At 41.3% G+C, this 24,679-nt stretch overlaps 1 protein-coding gene across 1 annotated transcript in view; it reads right to left on the reverse strand.

The window, feature by feature from the left end:
* ENPP2 (ectonucleotide pyrophosphatase/phosphodiesterase 2) overlaps positions 1-24,679 on the reverse strand; it is a 72,784-nt gene that overhangs the window by 40,359 nt on the left and 7,746 nt on the right. Inside the window, 7 exon segments of the mRNA XM_039382175.1 lie at positions 1,468-1,587; positions 2,784-2,863; positions 3,867-3,964; positions 5,160-5,220; positions 7,264-7,389; positions 9,466-9,621; positions 15,324-15,426. Coding sequence (XP_039238109.1) covers positions 1,468-1,587; positions 2,784-2,863; positions 3,867-3,964; positions 5,160-5,220; positions 7,264-7,389; positions 9,466-9,621; positions 15,324-15,426 — 744 coding nt within the window.

Here is a 24,679-nt window from a genome sequence, read left to right on the forward strand (position 1 = left end):
AAAATTTTTTTTCTCTGAAATAGCATAGGTGTTGCTAACAATTGGGTATGGGAATTAACAATGTTCCCCACACAACACAGCAGGTGATGAAGAATTCACGGACTTATATTGTACTTTTAAAATATCATAGTTTAAAAAGAGAGATTTGTACAAGCACCAACAGTTAGTTCTTCACTAACTCCTACCTAATAATAATAATTAATGTAAGATGCAAAATTAAAAGTGCATAATTAAATTACAGCTGCCTAACAAGTTGACACGCAGCAGCTGAGCCATAGGATTGTCTATGAGCTCGACTCACCCTCTCCTCTCCACATAACCCATGCCAAACTCAGGTCTTAGATAGGCAAGGGAGTGACTATGCTCACTGACAGATTTTACAAAAGCACAAATACCTCATTCTGGCTCAGCTACAGCCAGACATCTGCCTGTCACACGCCTGCCTGCAGCCCTAAATTTTCATGTCTCATATTTGTTGCAGACTAAAACCACGTGCAGACAAATAACACACACACACTTGCTAAGTCTAAAACCATCTGAGAAACTTCCTTTAGTTTCTTGGGATATTCCTGTCTTAAGAGATTTGGGGGATGAGACTGATCAATTTAGCAAACAGAAATGACAGATTATGGTGTTCCCAAATGCCTTCCAATTTCCTCACTTCTATCATCCCACTCTTTGTGAGATTAACTGGTCAAACAATCAGTGCAATTAAATGTGCATGCACCTTGGCTGCTTGCACTTAAAACTTACTATTTTCAGTTAAACACTCTTTTGTTGAGCACACCACAGCACACAGTAATAGGGGAAAGTGCAGCAGAAACAAGGGGACTGTCTTAGCTGTAGTAACACAGAATACTTTGAAGGAGTCCATTTCCTTGCCTAGAATAAGGATTCAGAGCTAGAGAAGTCAAGTCCAACACCAAATTAAGAGAGGGGACCTAGTTCAACCTCTGCTGCTGTGCTTAAGGCAGAAACTAATTCCCAAGCTTCCACAGCCTCTGCAGTAAGTCATGTAACAGTGATAGCTTGTGGACTTAACAATTATAACATTTTGCCATGCTATGCTGACAGAACATTTATACTAAAACTGCTCAAGAACAAAACCTTTTGCTAGGACAAAACCCTGAGAAACCCATAATGAAAAGGAAACATAATGCCGTAGTAACAAAAACATAGTGTTATACTGCTGCCTCAAATGAGCTTTTTCTCCTAGTCACATCTAATTTATACTTATCAATGCAAATACCTTTCCATAGTCAATGGATTTATTATTCTGAAAAGCAAAAACCAACTCAAAACATTACATTAAACTGAAAGACAGAGGGCCAATTGGGGTTGGGGGGAGTGGGGATTAGGTACAAATTGTTCACATATGTATTTTTCTAATTATTATTATTGGCTATGTTCCACAGCACAGGGGGAGGGGAGGAGAGGGAGGAGGAAAGGAGGGAGTCTGAAACTTACTGGTTGACCTCCCCACCATCTGTGATTGAATTTCTCTCGCCCTCGAAGACTGAAGCTGGCATCAAACACTGGGTCATACATCGAATTGCCAACAATCCCATGTGATTCAGGATAGAGTCCCTTTGTGCAGAAGTAGATTAATTAGTAAAACCCTAGTACACACAAATACAGTTCTTCATAGCTATCTGCAAATACCACTAAATTGTTTTAAAATAAGTATCTTTGTAACTACACATCAGAAAAGCTTTTTACTCTCAGATAAGCACATTTAAAACTGGTTATAGTAATGAAAGCAGCAGATGATTGAATTGTGCTAAGAACATTAAAAACTCCTGTTACTTAATACTTTAAAGTTTTTCACACTGGTTAAAAGTTAGTTCGAGACCATCAAGGAAAAGGTAAAAATGTATGAAGAGAAGATTGATTTGTACTTTCAGTTCCTCTCCATGAATGCCCTTTCTGGACATAGTAATTCATTCTCTGGTTGCAAGAGTAAAACTTAGTATTTCCATTTTATAATGTTTTATCTTCATGAGAGTCTCTGTGAGATAAGTTATTTTCACAGAAAATAAGTGAAGGGGGCCACCCAAAGCCATGGCTTTATATCACAATTTGCTCTGCAGTAAAAGCAATTTAAGTTTCTGCTCTTCTTCCTTTCTCTTGGCCCTCTCTCATCCCTACCTTTTCTTTGTCCATCCCCTCCTTTCTCATCCATTTAATATTTGTGTAGTGGCTGCACAAAAAAAAAGGGGTAAAAATTGCAGCTGCAGGTAGAGACTCCCTTAGACCAGCTTTGGGAGCACTGTCAGTGTCACATGGTGTGTGTGCCTGACAGTGTGGGGACAGCCTGGCTGCCAGCCCTGCCACAGGGGTATGTGATGGCTCATTTTACTGCAAGGCCAACACAGCACCCAGACACACTCAGCAGCTGTAAATTGTACGCTGACTGCTAAGTCAGCCCTACTGACTTCAGCTCCTCCAACGAAGGAACAACTGCCGGTTGTATTCAGGGTAGGATTTCAGGGGTGGTTTTTTTTTTCCCCTAGGAAAACTTTGACGTGTAATTATGCAGCAGTACAAATAACTGCAAAAGCAGGCATAAGAAAACATAGGAGCACTGTGACAATGTATAATGCTGAGATACACTCCATCTCAGCACTTCAAAATACTGAAGAAAACACTTCACATAACTAAAGACCAAAAAGGGTGGACAGTGAAGCAGTTCTATGTTTTTTTGTTAATCTTGCTTCCCACAACCCACATTTCTACTCCAGTACAACATTTTGTCATCAAAAAAATCCTTCCCAGGGACTTACAGTAGCAAGGGTGTACAAGTTGGGAAAGGTTTTTGTAGGGTAGACAGGTCGCATATAAGGGGAATGCGTTCCACAAGATCCTGAAAAATCAATACCAAATGCAAACATGAGGAAACGAAGTTCTCAGACACAGAAAACAAAAACAGAGGAAGCAATTTCTGTGACTCAAAATGATGCAGAAACTAGTTAAATTTTAACCAATTTAAATGAACATTCTGCTGCTTAGCAGTGGTCAGCAGTAGGGGCAGTGGTAAATCTACTCATGCACTCTTTGTACTCCACAGTAAACAACTGAAATAATGCAGCCAGATGACTACTGAACCAGCTGCATTCCCATAGACTTTCTTTTCTGAGCTAGTCTCTATCCAGAGTCATTGGAAATATTTTGTTAAGTAAAACAATGTTAGAAAACACAGGTTTATTTTAAGTAATAAATACACTAATGCTGCAGTTTCACAATGCGCTTTGACCTCAGTCCCCACTAGAATCATTTAGACTGGAAAAGACTTTTAAGATCATTGAGTCCAACCATAGATGACTACACAAATACAAGGGGGAAGAAAACCCAACACCTTTCAAGGATATGGGCACACATACAAACACCATGCTATAGAGAGAGGTTTAAATACGCAGTGCATCCAGTATTCCACAAACCCAGGTGGATGTCCATTCCCCCAGAGGTGAGTGCAGGGCATGTCCCCAGCCAGTTAACAGGCATCCACCACAGCTCCTACAGTCACTTATCCAAACCTCTGACATTTCTGAATCAAGGGGAAAATTTTGTGGGCACCTCCCACCTGGCTTGTAAGAGTGTATGATACATATCATGTACTGAAGACGCACTTCTTTGCTGACAAAACCACATGAAGGTCACCAATTCTGAGCAGCATTTCCCAAACCAGCAGCTCTTCCCACTCTTCTGTGTACATTAACCAGGTTGCTTTCAAGTTGATACCATCTAAACCAAAGGGGACTTCTGCCATTTCAGCTCCATGCTGACATTCCGTTGCTCAATGAACAAAGAAAACAACTGGGCTGCAAGAGACTGTCTGTCATTCATTGTAAAAAAATAGATGTACTCACTCAGTTTTTCAATATTGGGCATGACCTTGTTCCCTTTCTTCATATATGATGCACGGAAACCATCAACAGAGAAGATGATCAAAGGAGGACGAACAAAGCTAGAAGCAAAAGCAGCAGGAGTATAAACCAGCATTTCAAAATATTTTTTTTTATTTCCACTTACTCACTGGGACTCCAGAGAATCTGAAGTACAGTTACTGTATGTACTATATGTCTATAATTCTTTGTGTACTTAACAGACCGGCAGAAGCTGATAATACTCACACTTAGTAAAACCCAGTGCTCACTCACAGTCAGTGAAAGGACTGATATCCAACCTAAAAAACATCTTCCCTGAGCAGTTAAAAACATATAGCCCATAAAGGCAAGTGCTTATAGAAGGAGACGTAAAAGGAAAAAAAATAGTATTCATGAGTACCCACCCTAGCACACTATCTGTAGTTAAAAACCACGTCACATGACAGCTGGTCTTCTCTCTTTGCAAACAGAAGTCCATGTAGCATTTTGAGTGAGCTCTGTGAGGCATAGCTCACCCTCACATACTAAAGATGATAGTATCTCGTTATTTTGTTATTTTTTTTTATTTGCTATTGAGAGTTGATTGCAAGCAGGCAAAGATTTGTCATGGACGGACACACCTGGGCTTTTAGTGTTTACTGCTGCAGGGGTAAGCAGCTGCCACTGTCACCAAGAGAAGCTCCTCCAAACTATCCTCCTAACAGCACAGGCTGAGCTGCAACCCAACACAGCATCTGAGCAGATGCTTACCTTTAGGGATAATAGAGACAACTGGTTTCAAAAGTGCTTACTTTCTCATGTGCTCAAATTCCTCACTAAGTGAAGTCTATATCCCATAGCAATTTAGAAATCCTTTCTTTTAGGAGCATAACACCAGGAGTAATAAATTCAATTTAAAAAAAAAATGGTCTGAACTGTGTTCACATGTGGCTTAACATGAATTTTACTGCAAGCAGAATGACATAAGCCTTCCTACTGACTTCAAATGAGTCTTGTTACCTTCCCCATGTAAGTGAAGCAGGAAAGCTCAGCAGCAGGTGATCAAAGACCAAGAGTTCAAACCCATATTTTATGCAACACTACTCACCCAGCAGCTTAAAGGCAAATGTTTTACGATATTATGAGCTTAACTGTACAAATGGTGAAGCTCAGGAAAGCATCCAACCCACAGCCATTCAGCCTGCATCACAGGGCCACTGCAGAAGTGTGGTGGGCAGAGCTGGGGACCACTGGCTGTGCTGCGTTTGGCTTTGTAGTTGGATGCAAAACACTTACCCTGCTGGACACTCAGGAGCCTTTATCTCTTCACAGTCATCATCCACCCAGTGGGTTTCTCCTGCCAGAAAAGTCACATTGGAGTTTCAAAAAATGAAAAATTAAAAAATCTGTGGACAAAGCTATAGGTTTCACAGAAAATATATATATAAAAAAAAATCAAGTCTAGCTCCAGTTAACAGACTGTCTTGTCATACTTTCCATGAATAATGAGCATGTCTTTTCACAAGGCTGAACAAGTGATCTGGTTATATTCTATTCAATAAAAATATTCAAACTAGCACTCCTACAGGTAGCTCTTAAAACTGGAGTTAAAAGCAGTTCTGACCGCAAGAGACAGTGGGAACGCTTTACTCACAGTGGTCATCTATTTTAATTTTTTTTTTTTTTTACTTTTGATGTGTCAAAAACAGGTAGTGCTGCTTCTGGCTGTGAATTCTCATCCTCCTTCCCCCAGCTCTGATGTCTCCATGAGCTGATTCAGCTGGCTAAAGGCACAAAACAAAATTCATTCTAGGGAAGAAAAACAACTCTAAATAGTTTCCACCTTGTTTAGAGAGCTGATCAGCTCATGGATCAGGTGAGACTCAGGCTAAAAAAAGCATTAATACTCCTTCAAAGCTAGATTAGTTAAAATCTTCATGTAATCAACTATTTTCTTAAGGTTTTCACTGCTGAATGCTGACTATAGAGTGGCTCATGACTTGCACTTTCACAGGTCAATTGAAAAACAAATTATTAACTAACAAGCCTGCTTCCTAAACCTGGCACTATTAAAGGAACTGCAGTTCAAAGAAAAGAACAAAACAAAAAACATCATAGAAAAAAAACTACAGGAAATGTGTGCTGCAAGCAATTCCAACTGACCATGACAGGAGGTGGAGGGACAATTTCCAAGAAAAAAAAAAACAACCAACACACTATCCTCAGAAAGGCAAAGGCATGAATAAAGAGGAAACACTTTTCTCACATAAGGATTACTCCTGTCAGAGTTCCAGGGTCGTTCAGATAATTTGTTATTAGCCAATTAAACAAAGATTATGTACATTAAAGCTGGAGACGTAAATTCCTCTGTCTTGATCCTTGTGAGAGGGAGCTCACAAAAAAGGCAGGAACTGAAAACATAAATAATATTTAAGTGGTCTCAGCCTCGGGTTTCTTTGAGAAGGGGAAGAACAATCTACAGGGATTTGTTGGAAAATATGTATTTCACTTGGATTCCCAACAGCGAAACCCAAGTAAACAAAAAAGCCCATTTTCAGTGTATGGATCTGGAACATTATCATTCTGTGAACATACACAGTTGTCCAAAATGGTGTGGAAGAAACAATTTCAAACTGTAACCCTTGCCCCAGTAAAGTTAATGAATGAAAAAAACCTAAGAACTAGCTGAGATACAAAAGCAGAACCTGTAAAGCTCATTACCAAGGATCAGAAGATCTGGTCTGAATGGCAGACACACTACACAGGCAGTAGAGTGGGGTAGTGGATGAAAGTTAAGCTTTCACAGCCCATCCACCTGCCAACCAGTGTGGGGTGTTCTGCAGCCATGGTGTGTCATGATCATCTGAAGCCCATGTCACCCACGTGCGAGTAACAGCCCTTGTATTTTTGCAACTCCTCTCCCACAAGAAACAAAGCCGACAGGTGTTAGGCCAAATAGTTTGAGCAGGAGCTTTTGTGGTGGGGGTGGAGAAATGTCTTCGGGACAGAGATAACGTATCTAGGAATGCTCCATTCCTTCTGAGATCATCAGATATCCCTGCTCTCCCTGTGATGCAGACAAATGCATCTGAACACTTTAGAGTTTTGCTTTAAACTCTTCTTCATCTTCCTACGCCTATTCTCTTTCCATAATTTTAATTCTACAGGCAGAGATAATGTCCTTCTACGATCAACAAATTATACATATTTTGCTCTGCTAGTATCCATAAAATTACAAATTCAATTCCCCATTCTCCGCCACCCCGCTCTCCCCACCCCCCCAAAAAAAAAAAAAAATTCAGAACAAGGAGTGTTCTTCCTTTAGAAGAAAACCCTTTACCCACAGGGCTGCCTTCTATTGGGTTTGGAAAGATAAAAGGAAGAAAGACTAAAGACGTACCTTTGCAAACGACTTGGTAATTAGTACAACAATCTCCTCTACTTAAGCAGTCTTCAGAGCAGTGACAAGCATTGTCATCATTCCTGGTTTCTCCACAGCGATCTTTGGTACACTCCCAGCCCCGAGCTACAATATTCACATTGTAAGAAAGAACGAGAGATTGTAAGCAAAACAAAGTAGCAACTCAAGCCACAATGACAACGCTCTAGCCGTTAAAATTGGGTGTAAAGCTTATGGCCCCATTTTAGCGATTTCAAGACCTCTGAAGTATGTCAACCAAAACCAAAAAAGACTCGTGATTTGCAAGTGCAGGAGAGCTCCTCCACCCAATACACGTGTATTTCTGCTACCCTCCGGTGTTGTATTTCAGGCTTTGTACAATCTGGATGCCAGAAGTAGTGTGTAAAGAAAAGACAAAAAGGAATCTTGACAGATAAATGGTGGGGCCTGAAGCACAAACTAAGAATCCTGGTATTTCTAGGATGATCGTTTCTTTTCCTAACAACTACTACAGTCCCCAGCTCAATTCACAGAAAATAAGAGAAAGTAGGAAAGAGATTATGTCGATGCAAATTGATGCCTTACTCCCATCAGTTCCTCACTCACAGTGCAAGATTCAGCACCAATTGAAAAGTTTCGAGAAAACAAGGGCTGTTCTTCCAGTAAAACACTCCAGCTCTTCTCATCTTGCAAATGAAGTTAGGATCTAAGGGCCTGTCTAAATCGAGTGCTCTCTCAAGGGTAGTACATTGCTACATTTTGGAACAGGGCCTATGGTTTTAAGGATGATTTTTCACATCCAGGCCCAACAAAGAAACTAAAAATCAGTTTAGACAACATCCACCCAGTAAAAAACCCACATCATATCAGAGAAATGTCTTTTATCTTATTTTCTCCTTCATTTGGGGCTTTTCTTTCTGTAAGTAGGTAATATTTACAGATTACACATGTGATAATTGCCTGAATAAATGCCTATGGGGATATATGAGAATTAGCACAACAGTTCCAAGTGCTATGCAGGTACACATACACGTATGTGAACATGTGTCTGCTGCAGACAGGAGACTTGAAAAAGTGAAAATCCACCCTTTGGTAGCAGACATCTTGCTGAAAGCTGAAAGTCTTCAAAAAGAGCCTCTCATTCTGCAGTCATTTACACCGGGGGTGAAACAGCATCAGTCTAAAATCAGAAGTTTTTTGGCCTGGAACTAAAGTTGTTTTTCATACCAGATTAGCTCACCATTTTTTGGTACTGAGCTATGAAAATTATATATTCATAAACAGAGTTGAGGAAATCAGGACTTTTAAACATGGCACAACCATGGGCAATGATATATTTAATCATCAGACTTCTCTTCTGGCTGCTTAGTGTAATACTTCAATAAAGCAAGAAAAAGTTTAATGGCAAAAGTAAAAGGCACCTGTGCCAACTGACCACTGTGCAAAAACTCAAAAAGAAGGGTATAACTAATAATTTAGATGCACTATGCTCAGAAGTAAAATATAACTTGTGGCTGTCTTCGACGTTTTCCTTGACTATGACTCAAGGGGGGGGAAAAAAAGGCAAAAAAAAGAATAAAGTGAACCCATTGCTGTATTTCCATCCCCCGAGGTCCAATAAATTGAAGTCAAATGTTTCTACCAGTGCATTATAAGTATCCTGAAAACGGGAAATCAGAGTCTGGGGCACGGGTAGCAAGCCCAGGCTGTCATCTGAGGCTTGCTCCAAGAAGACCCACACTCCTTCAATGCTCCCAGCTTCCAACGCACCTTCATGCCACAAATGAGCCTGAATTGCACCAATATTAAGTTATCACTTGGGGGAAAAAAGGATGTCTGACACAAAATGACCAACCTCCAGTTTTTACCACAGCTTTTAATTGTAGCCTAGAGGTCAAACTGGTGCCTGAACACTAATTATTGCTTTTTATTTAGTACCAGAAGATCTACTTTTCATGTAATATGAACAGTACCCTGCTTTTTCTGCCCCTCCCCGAAAGGAACAATAGATGCTCATTCCTACTGCTCCTTGCAAGGAAACATGGGCTGCATTCTGGGCTGAGCTGAGCCTGCCCAGCAAGGCGAGGTGAGGAGGAGATGCAGGTTATGGCAGGGAGCGAGGGTTTATCAGGTGGGTCCTGACCACTGGCAGGAACCAGGTGTCAGCAGCACCTGGCAGTGCAGGACAGGAGACCATCATACCTGTCTTCAAGCACAGCTCATCAAAGTCGAAGCAGCAGCTGTTGTAGCTCTTGCACAGGTTGTCACAGCGGCAGCCAGGAGGCTCTGCCTCTTGAAGTTCAAAGCACCTGTTTTTGCAGGAGCCAGAGGTACTGATCCAGGGGGAATCTGACAGGACTGTGTGAACAAGAAACAGGGCAACATCTGTCAGGCCAGCAGCAACCGGACAGGCAGCTCAGCCCCAAGCCACTCAAAGGAGCAAAACCTCAGATTCTTGCTCTGGGAAAGGGAAGGAAGCAGGGAGAGGAAAAAGACTGCGTGAAGAAATGAAGGGAAAAAAAGAACAAATTCCAAAAGAGTTGTTCTTTTGGGGGAGAAAAAAGAATAAAGGAAGCAGCATGCTGTGATAACATCCTGCAAAGAAACAACCCTGGCTTTACCTCTGTAACAATCAAGAGATCATTAGCAGAAACGTATTGAAGTCTCCAAGGCCCCATTCCAGGAGCTGTAGTTATTCCACAGAAGCAGGCCTTTGTTTTCAGAAACCAAGTGACATTTTCATGGCTGGCTGGTCAGTTTGCATAGGAAAGGACTCCAATTAATCTACATGCAACAGCAGGACTTGGTTTGCTATACTGGAAGGCGTCAAATCAATGTGAAGCATGAAAGAAAACTTTAAGATGCTCTATAAATTAATGGAGAAATAAAGCAAGTTTTTTTGATGAGATTCTGCAGAGCACCAAATTATAAAAAATCCAGAAATGCAGAAGTATTTAAGAAATTAATGTATTATTACATGTGTAAGTAAATGGAGGACTGCCAATCTGAAAGCCATGAATAATGTATTAGACTTCAATATTCTATTAGTAAGGGTCCTTAAAGTCAAAGCTCATATGCAGGTATCTGCTGTTTTCTCAAAACTTACTGTTTTGTACTCTTTAAATATTTTCAAAGTTTTTCCTATAAGAGAATCCTACATAGCAGCTTATACAAAACAGGAAAATTGTGTGTTGTTCTCTAGGGTTAATTGCATTTTATGAAATAAAATAACTAAGTTATGTTATCCTTTAAATACAAAGGTGTCCCAAGGAAAATTTCACAATACCTTTTGTTCCTTGAGAGACCTATTAAAATTAAGCATTTGAAATCATCTTGGTTTTGTTTTCTTTTAGGTCATGGTTTGGTTTTGGGTCTGGTAAACCTCACCATGATTAGCAGTATGATTTTAAGAGGACTGACACGATGGCATTTTTGGGAAACAGCTGCTCTGATATTTTCTTATATATTTTTCCCCTTACACTTTTAAATAGCTGAAAGTTCAGTCACCACATAAACTGAAGCAAAATCTCTTCCCAGAAAAGATGGCATTAACCAAATACTATGAGAATGGATGGAAAAACAATAAAAGAGGAGTTCAAAAGAGGTGTCATTGTAGTAGCTGATGTCTCATCAGCACCCATCCCCAGCACTACTGCTCCCCCACTTCCCTTGGAGTGGCACTGGCACTGGTTGGACACCAGCATGAACCACTTCAGGGAATAAACCTGTCAGCAAATCAACCCTACAGCAAGATTGTAGGTGAGAACCCCAAACCTACCATGTTTGCACTCATGGATTATGGTAAGGCATACTCATATGACTGCTGGAAAAGACAGTAGCAGACAACTGTGTCTCTCTGCTTTCGTGGTTTGTTTTTCTCAACCAGGTCAGCAATGCTCAGTGAGAGTAACATTATACACGTAGTTAAGTTTTGCTCTACCCTGCAAGCATGTTCTTAATGAAACATCAATATTTTGGCCATCTGAAATTCCAAGGACCTAAATGTTGTGTATCTGTGCTGGCAATACAAAGACCAGTGTTTTCTTTGCTCAAGTAAGTAGGTCACAAAGCTATGTTAGAAATTAATCACATGAGAATTGCTTCAAAGCATGCTAATAACTCAAACTTTCAGAGCTATGAAGCCTTCTTCCTTATTTTTAATGACAGATGCTTCCTATCAAATGCTTCTGAAAATCTGTTACCAAAAAATATTTTCATGTTATTTAACCTCTTCCACTACTTTTTCTTTTGGAAGCCAGATAATATAAGCTTCAAATCAAAGGTATTGTGAACTTGAAGGTATTACATACTAACATATAACCCTTACACTGGCATTACCCTCTTCCTTTCAAAGGACAGAGAAGGAGATCTTATCAGAAGGTAAAAAAATTCACATGTCAACATGTGTTTAGGAAAGAGGTGTAAATCTGACTGCAGATTACATAAGAGACAGTTAACTGCAGCTCAAGGAATGTCTACCTGTTGTAAAGAGCAGCTCATCTATCACGAAACCACTGGAACAAATTGCCCACAGAGGCTGTGCAATCTCTGAGCTTGGAGATTTTGAAGAACAGGTTAGGCCAAGATCTGTCAGGATCACTTCAGTAATAACTGACCATGTCTTGGGATATGAAGAAGGTCTACATAGCTGTTCAAGGTCCCTTTTAGCTCCATCTTCTCTAGCTGCAAGTAGGGTTTCCATTTCATGCAAGAAAGATTTAGGCCACTACCTTGTCTGTTATTTTCTCATATCTCTTGACAACCATCTCATTACTAATGTGACAAATTATCCCAAATCACTTAGCAAATTCAAGTCGCACCTCCTGAGTCAATGGAGGACACTTTCCATATCACAGCACAAAAGAGGACTTGCTAAATTTCTCTCAATATAAGATCACTCCTTTGTTTATCATGCTTGACCTTGCCTTTGCAGCCAGACCACGCTTTTCAGGTCGTGCACAATGCCATGGCAGGGGTACTGGTGCATGCAAAATAGTCTGAAAATATATCAGGAGCTCCATCTGTGGTAAACACTTTCAAACTAGGAGAAACCCTTGTACAGGACAAACTTACACAGTTTAAAAGTCCTTTTCAAAATTCCTGCATCCCTCCACAGCTCCTGCAGTCAGACTGTGCAGCAGGCAGAGGGATCTTAGCATGAAGATTCTCCCCTCCTTATTTAAAACATAAAGCCTTTCACATCCTTTTCCATACATTCTTTTTTGGTCAACTAAGCTCAAAACAATCATCCAATTGTCTTTTACATCATAGGTTAGAGACCAAAGTTACATAGGGCAATAGTGCCTTTGTGATTTAGTTCATGGGGGTTACTACATTTTCATTGTAAAGGTGTTATCTTAGAAGGTACCATATCAAATTACTTCCTTTGACTCTGATTACAATATCTTTTAGCAAAATCATATCCATTTATTTTCAGTAGCATTTAAGACATAAGACAATAGAGACATGCCTACACAGTCATTACAGGAAGGAGACTACCTGGTAACAATCTGCCATTTTGGATCCTATGGATCCCATAAGGAACCTATACGGAACAACCAAATGATTATGCAAAACATTTGGAGCTTCAATATTGCCACATAATATTCATTTTATGAGCTTGCATTTCATTTTTGCAATGAGTAAAATTTCAATGAAAAGTCAGAGAAAGAAAAAAAATATATCCTAACTCCAGTATGAGAAAGGTAAGACTCCATTTCTAATGACATGTTAAAAATCCATCGAGAAGGGATAGAAAAACTTCAGTGTATCTCCTTCCAAAGTGTAAGTTATCCTATCATGACCAAGAAACACGTTTCAAGAGATTACTAAGGCCATTTTCCCCAAAAGCGCTTACAAAGCGCAAAAAGTAAATAACTTACAAAAGCAAAGTTGTGAGTCTTGGTTCTCTTATGTTTTCTAGAAATTTTAAGTAAAAAAATTATTTCAATTAAATAATTTGTTGGGTACAAATATTAAACATCTCATATGTATAAAGACATACATCTGTACACTGTAAAAAGAAAACAAGGTGGGGTAGGTATTATGTGATACTTTGACATGCATTTATAAGCAACTAGGAAAAAAACCAAGTTGTTTTTGGCTCATAGCAGAGTTCTACGCTAGATGAAAACTAAAATTTGTTTTTAATCATGGCATACCTCTGGAGAAATAACAAATTGTCTTCCACAGTAATGTTCGGTAAAGACTGTTTTATCAATCTAAAATAATTAACTCTTAACACCAAGAAACTTGGAAATAAATAAGCCAAGGAAGAGTGAAATTAAAAAATAATTATACCAATCTTTTGTTCTGGATATGTCATTGCACTAGACTTCTAATGAAGTATAACTGGAAGTAATTTTTACTGTCTCCTTTAGACAGATATAACTACAACACTTAATTATTTACTATCACTTTTTTTTCCTGCAATGAAAGTAACCAAGCTTCATAAACACAGAATGGACAAAACCTTCCATTACTTTTGTCTCTCATTGTTGCAACCTGGACTTGACTACTTCAATGCCAGGTGCAGGTCCAATCCCACCTGTAAGCAAATTCTCAATACACTTCCAAAAATACCCCATCTCCTGCCCTTTTGCAAGAGATCCTGTATTTCTTCCTACTTTTCTGTAATGCTGATCTAATCCTCCTGCTACTGGAAACAACACACAGCTACTGATCCCAGCCCTGACGGTGTTGAACGGTGCTGGTTTGGCTCAGCCGAGCTGGCACCCGATCGGCTGCAATGGGTCCCCAGTATCAGACCTTTGGAACTTCAGTAAAAGCCAGCTCTGAGCAGCTCTGCCCGAGACAATCACTAGCGAATCAAAGCAGCTGGTAGTCAGATGTTGAACGCTTGAAACGCAAATCCTTCGCATTACTATTACACACACTGCACAACTACTCTGCATACTAGAAGATTAAAAGCAAAACAAAACCTGTTTTTCAAACATTTTTAAAACTGATATAAAGATCAAAGGCAACAGACACTATCTTTTTGATTATCTAAAACGCCTCTGCTCAGTGATCAGCAGCCCTGATTGTTGCTGTGATTAGACACCAATTCCTGTCAAAGACGGGGGACAGAAGGACACAGATACATTACTAGGAACGCAACGAACTCTGGCCATGGTAAACCATTTTATAATTAAAATTCACAAGCTATCATTACAGACGGGCACTGCAAATGAAACCCTTCCACTTCAATTACGTTAACCATCTCTAAGTCAATGACCGCAGGTTTTGTTTCTCCTGCCAAAGGAACAGAGGCACAAGTCAAGCCTGGGGTTTTTTGCCCCTTTTTTTTTTTTTTTTTTTTTTTTTTTTTTTTAGGAAAAAAAGAGGAGTAGTTTTTTGGTTTATACATTTTTCCATTTGGAGTATGTCTGAGCTCACAAAATCCTGTATTGCCCCAGAACACAAACAACAGTTCCTTTTGTGACATGTTCTTACTGTCTTCCAAAGAAAAAAGTAAAATGCACAAGAGAAACAGAGGACTCAGTGACAGCACATCTGCACGAACACCTGCTCTCCTCTCCCGGCCCTCTCCGCCGTCAGATGTCTGCCGTCTACTGTTCACAAACCAGCATGACCTCAGGAGCCACAGAAATCCCAAAAGCTTTTCTCACCAGCGCCTCTTGAAAGCATTCATCAAGTTTCTAGAAACCGCTTCAATAGCTACCAAAATAAACCCAGTACCCTTAAACCCATCAGGGAGTTTCTCTTAGCACTAGAAGGAAACTGTGCAGAGCACAAAACATGCCAAACGCTTCAGAGGAGCTGATGAGACCGATCTCTGTGAGACTGAGAGTGCTCAGTCCTACAATAAGCTAAATTTTCCATAGTCACATGCACACAGAGCAAAAGTTTAAGTAAATAGGAGACCTATAGGTGAGTCCCAAAGGTCAACTGACTCGGGCTCTGTGAGTTATTTATTCTTCTCTATATCCTAGAGGGAAAAGGAACAAGCAAACTACTGTTACGGAGTAGGAATGGTTTCTAACCACAGCCTATAACATAAGGGTATGCCGATGCACAATTTAAGTCCGTTACTGTACCTGAGACCGGCCCCTCATCCCATTCTTCGGATCTCCTAAATCGATTTGTTGTAAATCCCATGCAGACATTTACTCCAAAGGCAAAAGCAAACAAGGATATAACCTGCAAAAGCAAAACAGCAAAGTAAGAGAACTGTGCAAGAAGCAGGACTTTTGTGCTAACAGCATTAGGCATAAAGGGTAGAGATGGTCCTCTGTACATTCGAGCTCCCCAGCACTGCAGTTCCCATCACTGGAGCAGCAGCTGACAGCGTCACCGTTGGAGAGTAACACAAACCAGAAGGGGTTTATGAATAAAACATCTCTTTCTGAAGCTGAAACGCTCCTTTTTGTAGGAACTTATTCAGGACAGACGGGCTGCTACTCCTCCTCTAAAAGCAAACACGCTCCTCTCCTCCCCTACCTGGTGCGAGTGGACGCAGCCCTGCTTAGCCATACCAGGGAATTCTTGAAAAGCCTACGCCGCACCGTCGCCTTTTTTTATAGTGAGCGCAGAGCTCTGTTTGCTCGGGGAGTTCGGGCTATTAGCTACGAGTAATCCCACCTGGTGAGGTTGACAGGCTCGTGTGATTTGTCCAGGGGGTGATTTCATCATGTTTCACTCACAAATCGCAGCTCCGAGTGCAAGAAGCTCCAGGCATCATCCCCTGGCTGCGCCCTCCCCCCAAACACACACCCGCGCGCTTTTATGTGGTTTGCTCTGGCAGAGCTGGGCTTGCTTGTGCCGCGGCGGCCAATAGCTCCTCCTGCTCGTTTTATTCTCCTCACAAAAGTAACATGGTTAAAAGAAAAACCAAATGCGTTTCCATCTGGCTCGAAGAAGAAGAGGGGGAAACTCACTGGGGGCTGCGAAGTGAAAATATCCTGATGCCACCCTCAAAAGTGCCCCGGTGTCAGGTGTGACAGCGCGGTGGGCTCAGTCCCCGCTGACCCCTCACGGTTGGGCGGGTTTGGGAGCTGGGGGACCCCTTTCCTTCTCCACGGGTGCTCCTCAAATTTCTAACTGTGTTGCAGAGCAGAGGCCTCTCAAAACTGGAGACGCTTTCAGAGCGCGGGGGTATTTTTCAACGTTGTTCTCCCGTGCTGCTGTGGCAGGGCAAGGCTCGTATCGATGGAAACACAAGCAGTTCCATCTGAATAGCTGGAAACCCCAGACTTCCAGAAAGGAAGGGAAGTGACACGTTCCCTCTGCCCCACATTCCCCCATTTTCATCAACAACAGAAAGTTTGGCTGTTTGGATAAGCACTTTTATTTACAAAGCAAATGATAATGCTGAACAGAATTAAGGTTGAAATCAGTGGCTTAAATATTATTTACCAAGGCAAATTATTTACCAGTGTAGTTTGCCACTTTTTTTTTTTCTCTGATGAAAGCTTCTTTCATGAAAATGTTTACTAACAATTACATTTAAAGGGACAGAGTCGAGGTTTGTAAGCCCTCAGATGGACTGAGCTTCTCTTGGGACCGGTCACATATTCTATACTGGTATTAAGAGACAGTTTTCTTTAAATTAACTTGCAGTAATAAACACATACAATTTTGAGCTTTGTTTAGAGGTACCTTTTACCTGCTGCAATAACTCCCCTTCCCCACTGCGTAGCTTTACAGGACAGAGTCTAAAAAGTCTTTCTCTTCGCTGCCCACATCTCATCAGCTTGCCAGCCTTTGCCAGGAGATGATCCTTTTTTATGCAATTTCTTAACCGAAAGTGGCTCCATTGTGTAGCTGAATCTTTGCATTGCAAGGCTCGGGGCAATGTAATTAGCCCAAAAAGACCTTCATCTTAGCCACACCAGGACATTGTATTCCTTTTACTTGCAAGGACTGAGACTATGAATTCAAGACCTATCTTCTAATGTCCACTTCACCACTAGCTGGGCTGAAAAAAAAATAGGCAATAGGCAATATTTTTCCAGCAAAAAGCTGAGCATAGAAGTCTAGAGAAAAGCAATTATCAACAATGTTACTATCTGTTCCTATGAAATTCTTTGCCCTTAGCCTCCGGTATATCCTGTGGTTAAACAATTTCATCCCCAAGCACTAGGTAAGTACAACAGTGTGTGATCACAGCAGACAGGAAACCTAAGGTGCCACAAGTAAAATTGCTCAGTGGTGTTGCCTATGTATCTCAGCTAATGAAGCTCATGATTTCATTGGTAAAATATGGAAATCAGCAGCCCCAAGCTCTCCTCCAGCTTGGGACTCTCAGATTACTGAGGAACCTGGGCAAAACAAATGAATTTTCAAATCAGGTGGCCAGTTTTGAGTGCCCAAGCCAATACATCCAGTCTCATTTTCAGAGATCCAGAGTCTTTGCTGTTCCTGCATGTCTTCCTAACATACAGGTCTTCAGTTCTCTTGAAAGAAAATTCCCATATATGTTAAAAATGGTCACCTGGAAAAATAAAGCAACAAACAAAACCAAGAAACACAGCATCATGCATGACTTCTATTGATTTAAAAATACATATTGCATGTTTCCATTTGTGTAACCTCTCTGGAGCTTGTAAACTTCACGACTTTACATAATAGAGGAGCTCATTTTGTTTTCTGGTCTATGTTACAAGTATATTAAATTAATTAAATCCTTTGTAATGTCCTTTAGAAATATAGATGATGACGATTCTGAAACTGCTAATCTTTTTCATCTGTGTAATGTAAGACACGTTTTCCAGTAGCTCTGAACTGAACATACACTCAGATGCACAATGTTCTTTTTGTCACAAAGATTGTGCCTGAAGCCATCCTACAGATGCAGAAGGAACTTATTAGCATAAACAAGGTCTAATCATTTTGTTCAGGCAAAATTTCACTGCTGGGATCAGTGGCAATTAATTTTTTCAGCAACTAATTGCCATTTTACTCATTAGAATAGAAAGGACTAAAGCTGAAATAATATATTCCTGGCCCAATAATTCAGCAATTCAGTGCAAGTTTTACGGCTTAAATGAAACACATTTAAAAGGAATTTTAACAAGAGCAGCAGAATATGAAATGCCTCTTCATCAGTTATCGTGAATAAGAATTGACCTTTGGATTTTCTGGCTTCTATTAGACTGATTATTTAACTCTGGATGCAAAACTTCCAACCAGGCACCAGATGGCGTTTTACATGTGAAATTCATACTGTAACATTTCCACAGTTACAAACATTCACAGAATCGCAGTATCGTGTAGGTTGGAAAAAAACATTAAGATCATTGAGTCCAACCCTTAATTCGGCATTTCCACGTCCACCACTAAATCATGTCCCCAAGTGCCACAAATTTCATGTCTTCTAAATACCTCCATCAGCCTCCCTGAGCAACTCGACAACCCTTTCCAAGAAGAAGTTTTTCCCAACATCCAGTCTAAACCTCCCCTAGCACAACCTGAGGCCATTTCCTCTCATCCTATCACTTGGTACTTGGGAGAAGAGAACAAACTCCACCTGGCTACAGCCAGGTAGCTCTCAGAAAGCACTAAAGTCCACCCTGAGCCTCCTTCTCTGCAGGATAAACACCCCCAGCTCCCTCAGCAACTCCTTCTAAGACTTGTGCTCCAGACCTTTCACTAGCTCCATTCCCCTCCTCTGGACACACTCGACTCTCAATGTCCTTTTTGTAGTGCGGGACCCAAAACTGAATCCAGGATTCGAGGTGAGGCCTCACCAGTGCCAGATCACTTCCCTGGTCCTGCTGGCCACGCTATTTCTAATACAGGCCAGGATGCCATTGGCCTTCTTGGCCACCTGGGCACACTGCTGGACCATGTTCAGCTGCTGACCAGCACCCCCAGGTCCTTTTACACAGTTCAGCAAACTGACTGAAGGTGCCCTCGATCCCCTTGTACAGATCATCGTTAAAGATATTAAACAGAACTGGTCCCAATACTGAGCCCTGGGGAACACCACTTGTGACCAGCTGTTAATTGTATTTAACACCACCACCACTCTCTGGGTCCAGCCGTCCAGCCATCCAGCCAGTTTACTGTCCAGTGAAGAGGACACCCATCCAGTTCATGAGCAGCTGATCTCTCCAGAAGAATGATACAGGAAATGGTGTCAAAGGCTATTCCATATTGTTAATATAAGCAAGGCAGTATTTACAGTCTTATATGAAACTGATTTTTCTTGAGCAGTATTTTAATGAGAAAAGAAATGCACAGAAATGAAGTATACTGGCCTAGTCAGAGGTTGGGGATGGAGTGTGCTCTGAAGAAATGAGCCTTCTTTGCTACTCCTCTCCACTTTGCCCTGGATGACGGATGCAGCCACATCAGGTGATGGGGGGGCCAGGGTGAAAGCTCCAGTATGCTTGATGGCAGCATGAAAGGCAGAAAGGTGAAGAACTTCTCTGAAGCATCACAGAGCTCTCACCCTCCCAAACGCAACTTCCACAAATAGTTGTGGCCAAGAAAAATGATTAGTTGAGTGAATGAAATAGCAATTTCAAAGAACAAAACGTTGTTGGTTGGTAAACCATAGAAATTCAAACAGTGTCCAGATCAAAATACAAGCACTGAGAAACCAAATGAACTCCCAGCAGCCAAAGTGATCATGGGAACAGTCAAGTACTTTGCTGAAGACTTTTTAACAAAATCAAAGAGGTACAACATAACAAGCAGAGCTGATTCCCACGTATAAAGGACTCTAAAACATATTTTTATCACAGAATCACAGAATGGTTAAGATTGGAAGGGACCACTGGAGGTCATCTAGGCCAACCTCCCTGTTCAAACAGGGCACATTACTTCAGATTGTGAATATCTCTAAGGAGACTCCGCAGCCTTTCTGGGCAGCTTGTTCCAGTGCTCAGTCACTCTCATAGTAAATAAATTCTTCCTCATACTCAGGTGGAATTTCCCACGTTCCAGATTCTGTCCCTTGCCTCTTGTCCTACTGCTTGGCACCACCAAGGTGGTGGTGGAATTTAGAGGGTTTTATAGATCAAAACCAAGTATCTTTGGCACTCAGACAGTGTAGTGACTGATAAACAAGACAGAGAAGGAAAGGAAGGTGTATTTGAAGGCATGGACAGCAAAAGGACAGCAAAGCCAGTCATCAGGTCAGGTCAGCCAGGTCTGATGACAAAAAGAGGGGTAGGAAGAGTAAGAGTCAGTGCAGGAGGGCGATGACCTGTGGTGAGCAGTCCTTCAGCAGAGATCAGCCCGGGAGCCAGGCTACAGCCAGATACAGAAGTGCAGAATGATGATTGGACAGACTGGGTATGTAGGAAAAAAGATACAAGAGTTGCTGAAGGATGAGGGACCTGTATCTGCTCAACTTGTAAAGAGCACCACTGAAGACCCCAAAATAGGGCCACTGAGAAGTGCTCTTTATCTACTGGAGGCAAAACACTTGATCAAGTAATAGATTTCAAGTGGATGGCAGCTGGCTTGGAAAGAAAAAGTTACAACCTGATCATAAAAGGTAGGAGAGGACACAGATGTTCACATGGATGCATTAAGGGGGTAGACAGCATAGGGCAGGAAAAGGAGCTATTAGCATAGGCAAGGTCACACTGTCTTTGCCTTGGGCTGTGGGACACGTTTGCGAGTTGAAGAAGCTTCTGCAAGTGTCTTTTGTACTTACACACAGAAGTTGCATTTTGTCAAGGAGGCAGAAGGCACTGGACTGACTTCCCAGGAGCTGCACCACCACACCCTCTGCTTCCCCATGAGACTGGGAAGACCTACAAACCAGGCTGTGCTCATTAAAGTACACCCTCCTCACCACAGTTCCTCAAAACACCACCCAACAACAGCAGTCTCCAATTATCTGTCTGCTCATCATCACCAGACCCTCAGGGACAATCATGGACAAATTAAAGTCTTCCAAATTGCAGTTTGCTTCAACCCAATCCGTGAGGCACCAAGTGCCTTAGGCACATAAAGGCCCATTAACATTTTTGAGCAACCTACATAACGCCTTCAGGGTTCACAGGGCTGGGGAGTGAGCACCCACATCCAGCCCAAAACTCGCTGAGGACAACCAACAAAGCACGTCGACCTGCAGAGCACATTGCACCCCTCCTCATCTCACCCTCATCTACGTGTTCGGCACAAAATACAGGTGTACTGGGTTCATGCCTGTCTGAAACTGAGTTCTGCCTTCCCAGGGAGAGAAGAGGAACCACTGGCCAAGGGAGGGCCTGAGTCCTAGTCTTTACATTTATTTATGTAAAACACTAGTATACTCATCAGGCACTGAAAGCCAGGTGAGCAGCCTGGTGAGAAAAAGGAGGGCATAATGAAATAAATTCTCCCACACCCAACATCACATACAACAGCTTCAGTGGTTCAGTGTGGGATGTGGATTTGGTGACAGCACTGCAGCTTCTGAAGCTGCTGCTGATGCCTGTGGAGGGGTCTTAAGTGCACCTTCCACACACAGTCGCCATTTGTGCTGTCACATAAGCAGAACAAGGTTTATAAGAGAGGTCATGTAGGGTAGCCAGGTCAGCTGGAAAAAGGACATAAGTTTTCAGTGACCCAAAGAAAGCTTTGGGTGCTTGAATGCTTGTCTCTCCCAGCAGCACTACAGCTTAATCACCACCCACTCCAACACAGGGCATTACACCTCTCACTGTGAGCTGCACGCGGCGGCAGCAGCATCAACACTACTCCAACAAATACACCTCCAACAAATTTCTCATCTTCAAAGAAACTAACATTTACCCAACTTGGTTTCTGAACAATATTATTATTATGAAGCTGCACAAGTACTTCACTAAAATGCACTGAGTTCAGAATTATATTTCTTAAAATAGTCATATATAAGAATTTTAGCAACTGCAGAATAAAAACTGTTCTGTGATGAAAAATCACATCTTCGGGGAGGATGTGAAGGAGTAAAACATGGAGCCAAAGAGCCCATACGTGTTCTTAGTGCAGCTTATGTGAGGGTTATTATGTATTCAGGTCCTCATCCTTGTTTTCCACTACCTGAGTTGGTGATGGGTGTCACAGGTGCTTTCCAACAGCTTTACATCCTTCTTTCTAAAAGAGCTGTAGACTTCCGTCGTGTGAAATCTGCCCACCTACCCCCATACAGTAATCTGGAGGTTCAAGGGCCTTGCATGGTACCTTGCATGTGCCACACACAGTAATTTATTTGAATTTTATAAGTTATACAACTTATTACATCCCATAAAAACCACAGACCTTCAGAAACAAAGAGTTAAAGCTAAACGAGAAAAAAACAACCAAACAACCCCCCAACCAAAACAAACAAAACCAAACAAAAACCACAAACAAACAAACAAAACCCACAAAGGTTGTAGAACTACTTAAAGATGTAAAAAGTAGGTTTTCTAGATTTCAAATCATATGTCTAGTTTCTTTGTGTAACTTGTATGTACATCCTTTACCTTGTTTGAACCTTTCTCAGTAGAATAATAGCTTTGAATCTCTGGATATATAAAACGTCTTTTGGGGACTTCTACAATAATCCTGTAACATATCTCTCCTACTTAATCACATTTACCCTCAGCTCAAACTCTACTTTGGCACAATTTTCAAGCTCAAGGCTTGGATATGATAAAAAAATTCCAAGTGCTAATCTCTTCCCTACAAGTAAAATATGGATATAATTAATACTGTTTTGTTTACTTTGCTTTATCTGCCAGAAAAGAGTTTCTGTTTGTTTGAAACAGATTATTTTGTTCATGTTTTTGGCACTTGGATCAAGAAAGAAGTATTTTAATTAATATTTTTCTTCTAGTTAATCTGGAAAAACTCCATTGATATTTTCAAAACAGCAAAATCCTATTTAATTTCAGTTAAATAGATTCAGTACTATGAATATTGTTCTCAACTTGCCTGCAGTTGAGGTTTCGGATGTCCATGCTCTGCGGCATCAATAGTTCTGCAGTAAAAGCAGAGGGATCAGGCTGGAAACAGAGAATTCCCCCACAACAAATAGGGACATGTCTTCAGGTGGGCACATTTTGCTCCTGGTTCTTTATATAAGAGGCATCTAAGGCTGAAGAACTGACTGCTGTTACAGTGACCTGTAAGTGTCTGCACATATGAAAGCTTTTTTTGGGGGGCATGATAGATGAATGTATCAACACAGAACAGGCCTTGGCAGTGTTGCAGTTAAGACCAAAAAAAAAAGCTTGAACCCACTTCACATGAGCATGAGTTGAATTCAAGTGGAGCTATTTTAATTGCATGAAGACTGCAAGACTGCACCACTAAATGCAATCAGTCCAGCATAAAGACAAGGAAATCCCAAAGAGATTAGAACAGTTGACAAAAAAAAGAGATGTTCTCTGAACAATTAAAATAACAACTGTTAATGCTGCCTAAACTGCGTGATCTGATTCTCTGAGTGGCTCCCTGAACATTTATGTGGAGGAGGATACAATAGGAACTGTCCAGGCTTTTGTTCACAGAAAAATGCATAAATGAGAACACAGCTAACACTGTCACAAACATAATCCCATCTACAACGTCTTTTTGGGTGAACTGATTTATCTCATCTTTATGATTTACACAAGCTTAAGCTATCCGCAGCTGTTGAGAGGGGTGAGGTATTCCATTACCTTGGAAATAAGTGGGTTTTTTGTCCTTTTCCTTCAGAACAGAAATAAACCTAGCAAGTAGAATCCAGATATCAAGTGTCTACCACCAGCGCTGGCAGACTGGCTAGTCCTTGCTATCACTTCCATCCTCTCACCCCAGCCATTCCTAGGGTCACACTGCAAGTCAGAACAGGTTAAAAAATTCCCTTCCTTTGACAGGTTTTGCAGCTGTATGAGTTTTCTGCTCTGGCCCTCAGCCCTGGAAGCAGTGTGCCTGTGAGATACAGTGAGCTGCAAACTGCTATTTCCGACCCCCAAGCCGGGCACTGTAACTAAGGAGCATCCCGTGGGCAGAGGAGAGGCGGGAAGGGCACGGACAAGCTCTTCTCTTCTCCTGACTTGTTCTGCTCCCAGGGGAGTGGAGTCACCACAGCACACGCTCACCAACCCGCATTTCTGAACGTGCATCTGCTGCTGCCTGTTTTAATGGCAAAGTACAAAAGCGTAAAACAATTGCATCTTGCTTTTTTAGGTCGTTTCGGACAGATGGGCCACTTTCCAAGCATCACAAATTTTGCTAAGCTGAAACGTGTCACCCCCAGTTCAGTTGAAGGCCAGCTTTTTTTTTTTTTTTTTTGATTTCAGTTGAGTGCAAAGATGACAAATGTAAGTACAAAGGGAAAAACATCCCGTTGGAACAGTACTCCCTGTTTTCTATGGGTGAGAAAAGTATAAGTAACATTTCAACAACAAAACAATGTGATCCGTTGCTGGATTTTTTTTTAAATCCATATCATAATGTGTAACTGAATAAATTTCAAAGTCTGCAGGAATGCAATATAAAAAAA

Source organism: Pipra filicauda, unplaced genomic scaffold (assembly GCF_003945595.2).
Source record: "Pipra filicauda isolate LSUMZ 115617 unplaced genomic scaffold, ASM394559v2 scaffold25_size4600443_pilon, whole genome shotgun sequence".
Lineage (NCBI taxonomy): Eukaryota > Metazoa > Chordata > Aves > Passeriformes > Pipridae > Pipra > Pipra filicauda.